The sequence below is a fragment of the Grammomys surdaster genome, unplaced genomic scaffold (genome assembly GCF_004785775.1).
Source record: "Grammomys surdaster isolate TR1022 unplaced genomic scaffold, NIH_TR_1.0 120941, whole genome shotgun sequence".
Lineage (NCBI taxonomy): Eukaryota > Metazoa > Chordata > Mammalia > Rodentia > Muridae > Grammomys > Grammomys surdaster.
Window position 1 is genome coordinate 1 of NW_021616784.1, and position 4,956 is coordinate 4,956.

Consider the following 4,956-nt stretch of genomic DNA (forward strand, 5'->3'; position numbering starts at 1 on the left):
CATAAATAGTAAAAACTACTACACAAGTTCAATGGTAGAAATACCCTTAAGTAACTAGTCAATTTGGTATTATAAAATGAACATTTTTTTCTGGTTTTGAGTTTGTATGCCATGATTATTAAAATTGTGGATGCGACATCAGCTTCTTGCCTGATGTTCGGTGCTAGCACAGAAACACCATTTCGCCATTATGATGTTTAAGTGTGTGTCAGTCAATTTTCTTCCAGTTTTAGAGGTTCATGAGTGTCTGCAAGTTTTTCCTTTTTGCAACAAGTTCTCACCCTCTGGGAGTGTCTCATTTCTTCCTTGAGAACACATTTAAACACATATCTGTAATTTTGTACATCTGTAAATTATGTGATTTTAGTTATTTGTTACACTGAAATTTTTTTACCTATTAAATTATTATTTCAATGCTGATGGGATTGCAGACCGGTGCAAGCACTTCGGAAATCAATCTGGTATTTCCACAGAAAATTGGAATTAGCTATACCTGAAGACCCAGCTTGTATCACTCCTGGGCATATACCCAAAAGATATTCTCCCATACCACAAGGACACATGCTCCATTATGTTTTTAGCAGCCTTATTTGTAATACCCAGAAGCTGAAAACAACCTGGATGTTCCTCAACTGAAGAATACAGAAAATATGGTTCATTTACAAAATGGAATACTATTTAGCTATTAAAGGCAAGGACATCATGAAATTCCCAGGCAAATAAATGGAACTAGAAAAAGTTCTAGAAAAACCAAAACCCCAAAGGATATGCATGGTATATACTAATTGATAAGTGGATATTAACCAACAAGTACAGAATACCCAGGGTACAACCCACAGACTGAAAGAAGTTTAACAAGCAGGAAGGCCCAAGTGAGAATGTTTCAAGTCCACTTAGAAGAAGAAACAAAATAATCATGGAAGGCAGTGGAAGAGTGGAATCTGGGTGGGAGAGGAGAGGGGGAGGTAAAAAAATGAACAAGGTCATGTATGGGCGGGACAGGAGAGAAACCCAGAGGACCGGAAGAATGTTTGGAAATATAAAGCTTCTAGAATTGTGAGTCAGGGAGACCTTCTAGAAAGTCCCAGAAACCCGGAAGGTGAAAGACTTTCAGGACTCAATAGGGTTGGCCTTAGACAAAATGCCCAACAGTGCAGAGAGGAAGCCAGAAGAATCCACCTCCAGTAGATAGACAGGGCCCCAAGTGGAGAGGTGGGTTTACTAATCCACAGTCAAAATTTCTGACCCAACGTTGCTTCTGTCTAAAAGAACTGCAGGGACAAAAATGGAGAGAAGACTTAAGAAAAGTTGTTCCAATAACTGGCCCAACTTGGGATCAATCTCATGGAAGAGCATCAAGGCCCGACACTATTACTGATGCTATGATGTGATTACAGACAGGAGCCTAGCATGGCTGTCCTCTCAGAGGCCCTTCCAGGAGCTGGCTGAATCAGATGAAAACACTTATACTCAGTCATTGGAGTGAAGTTGAGACCCCAGTGGAGGAATTAAAGGAAAGATTGAAGGAGTTGAAGGGAAGGGCAACCCTTTAGGAAGACCAACAGTCTCAACTAACCCAGACCCCTGGGAGCTCCTAGAGACTGATTCACCAACCAGGTCTCAAACACTGGCTAGTCTGAGACCCCTGGTACATATATAGCAGAACACTGCTTGGTCTGGCCTCAATGGGAGAAGATGTGCCCCAGGGAAAGAGGGGGAGAGAGCTATTTGGTGGGGGAGGGGGAGCATCCTCATAGAGGTAAGGGAAAAGGGTAATGGGTTGAGGAACTGTGAGGATGGACCAGGAAGGGGCAACAACTGAAATGTAAATAAATGAAATAATCAATTTTTAAAAGTTGCCTAAAACAGTACACACTATTGTTTTAGACTGTCCATGAAGTATACCAAAAGGAGACAATATTATGGATTATTTACTATAAATACTAGAATATCTTGCTGAAAAAATTGTAATGGCAAGTAGCTATTGTATAAAAGGATGGCTTCATTATGACATTTTCCTAAATGTATATTATTTATTTTGATAACTTTTACAATACCCCCATATTATTATTCTAGACTATCTGTCCCATTTCTTGTTTATTCTCTTGATGGATCCTGCATTCAGTGGTGAGAGAAAGCTGTGGCCTCAGAGCTGATTCAGAAACAGAGAGCTCAGAAAAACAAGCTAGAAAACAGCCCAGGAGGATTCATTAATGTACCTTTTCTTAGATTTACATTTCCAGGGGAGGCTATTTCAGCTGGGAGATAAGTCTCTCTAAAGGCAGCAAAAGAAAAAAAAGAAAAAAGAAAGCCAAGAGCTAAAAAGACATAGTGTGCCCCTCAACAAATCCTCTGTTTACCACTATGCTCAGGTATATTTAAGTGGAGCCCTTTGGACATCTCTTCTAATTTCTACTTCTTTCATACACCTTTCATCTTTGCTCCCAGATGGAAAAAGCAATAAAGAAATCTGAGCATCTGAACCCAAGACCAGTTGGATAACTGACAAGGAGCTAGAGGATTCTTTCCAGGAAGCTGTTAAACAGAAAGCTTCCACTCATTCTCAGATATGAGAACTGGCAGACCGACCTCTTGATCCATAGGATACTACCCAAAGATTGTTAGCTGCCTGGCTGCACTAACATCTATCTCCAGAAAACATCTGTAGATGAAAAGAAGAAATAAAACAGCCCAGACACCTGGCATTGTAAGAATTCCTCCCCTTCTTAAACCAACTTAGCTGAACAAACTAATTAGATACTACCGAAGTCACTTCTTCCCTCTTTTGTATTAAATAACCTCAATCTTCATGCAGCTGAAGTGAACAGAGGTGATCAGACAACTAGGCTTCTCTTCACCTGAGGTAATGAATTTGTCTCTCACATAATGAAATGTGTAGCCTCTGAGCATTTTATGACAATAAATGGAGTCTGAAGCAGATCCTTAATAATTAAACTGAATTATCAGAGTTGCTACTGCTTTCAGTTTCATTGTCCTCTTAAATACTCTATTTTAGGACTGATAAAGGCATGTCCAGATCCCATAAATACGTGTACCTACTTTGTTGTAAATACACATCAGTTTACACTGTAGTAGCAGTACATCAGTTTTGGCAAAGATTATTTAGCACTTAAGTAATAAAAAGATATATAGTGCTTTACTATGACATTTTTGTTCAGTGGTGTACTAGTACACCCTTGTGTGCTCCTTACTTGTATTTCCATGTGCTGATTCCTACTTCCTTGAGTCCTGCTGTACCATTACATCCTGTGCATTTATGTTACAGTACATCTGTATATCGCTACACTGGGATATCTATATGTTCTACATTCTGAGAATCTTGTAGTCTAGAATTGACTACCTCCTTTCCAGGAGTAATTTCAATACCCATATTCAGAACACTTATCAAGATATAATTAAAAGACAAATTTGGATATTGGCAAGCAAAGTTATTTATACATAAAGGATAGCATTTTATTGGCATATCAAAGTGCTAACATAAAAGCTAGTTCTATAATAATAAAATTCAATTGTCCCCTCTCTGTCTAGGCAACTAAAGATATCACTCAAAATGGAATTTAGGAACTCGACCTTGGGCAATGGTTTCATCTTGGTGGGGATTCTGGATGACAGTGGCTCTCCGGAACTGCTCTGTGCTACAATCACAGTCCTGTACATGTTGGCTATAACCAGCAATGGAGTGCTGCTCCTGGTCATCACTATGGATGCCCGGCTCCACGTGCCCATGTATCTCCTACTTGGACAGCTGTCTCTCATGGACCTCCTCCTCACATCAGTTATTACTCCAAAGGCTGTCATGGATTTTCTGCTCAAAGACAACAGCATCTCCTTTGGAGGGTGTGCCCTTCAGATGTTTCTAGAACTGGCACTGGGTAGTGCAGAGGACCTCCTTCTGGCCTTTATGGCCTATGACAGGTATGTGGCCATTTGTCATCCTCTAAATTATATGATCTTCATGAGGCCAAGTGTTTGCTGGTTCATAGTAGGTACTACATGGACCCTGGCATCAGTGATAGCCCTAGGACTTACCATCTACACTATGGAGTATCCCTTCTGTAAATCCCGGCAGATCAGACACCTGTTCTGTGAGATCCCTCCATTGTTGAAGCTGGCCTGTGCAGACACCTCCACATATGAGCTGATAGTTTATTTGGCAGGTGTTTCTATGCTGATTCTCCCTCTTGTGGTTATTCTGGCCTCTTATATACGAATTCTGTTTACTGTACTCCACATGCCCTCAAATGAGGGCAGGAAGAAAGCCCTTGTCACCTGTTCCTCTCATCTGATTGTGGTTGGGATGTGGTATGGGGGTTCTTCACTCATGTATGTCCTTCCCAGTCAATTCCACAGTCCCAAACAAGACAATATCCTCTCTATTTTCTATACTGTTGTCACTCCAGCTCTGAATCCCCTCATCTACAGCCTGAGGAATAAGGAGGTCACAGGGGCTTTAAGGAGAATTTTTGGAAAACGGTTGCAGCCAGCACAATCCACTTTCTAGGCAGTTCTTTCTAATAGCTACTTTCTAAACTTACTTCTTCCTTAAAGTCAGGTTTCACTATGAATGTAAAACTCCTGGGTAAAGCAAGGCAGTAAATGTGTATATGTTGATTTAAAAGTGTGGGAATGAAACATCCCTTACTAAATACTTTTTGGCTATTTTCTCCAGGAGATATTTTGTAAGATAACTACCCAGGGAAAACTACATGTACTTATATATGAGTCATTTCAGTTCAGTTCAGGCAATTAATTATCTCAGCCAGCTATATTCACATAAAAGATCTCTTTACACTGAGGTGTTTTCTTCCTTACTGTATAATGGCCTTACAGAGCAATGATGAGAAGATTCAGGTCTGCTGTCAGAGTACAGCTCTTGGAATTCAATGTACCTTTCTTGTATAACTTAGAACATGCACATAGCCTTTCTCAACCAGG

General features: G+C 40.2%; 1 protein-coding gene across 1 annotated transcript; it reads left to right on the forward strand.

The window, feature by feature from the left end:
• Positions 1-3,571: 3,571 nt before the first annotated feature.
• On the forward strand, positions 3,572-4,522 carry LOC114635998 (olfactory receptor 2AG2-like). The gene has a single exon (XM_028784317.1). It carries the CDS (start codon positions 3,572-3,574, stop codon positions 4,520-4,522), a length of 951 nt encoding a protein of 316 aa, XP_028640150.1.
• The last annotated feature ends 434 nt before the right edge of the window (positions 4,523-4,956 follow it).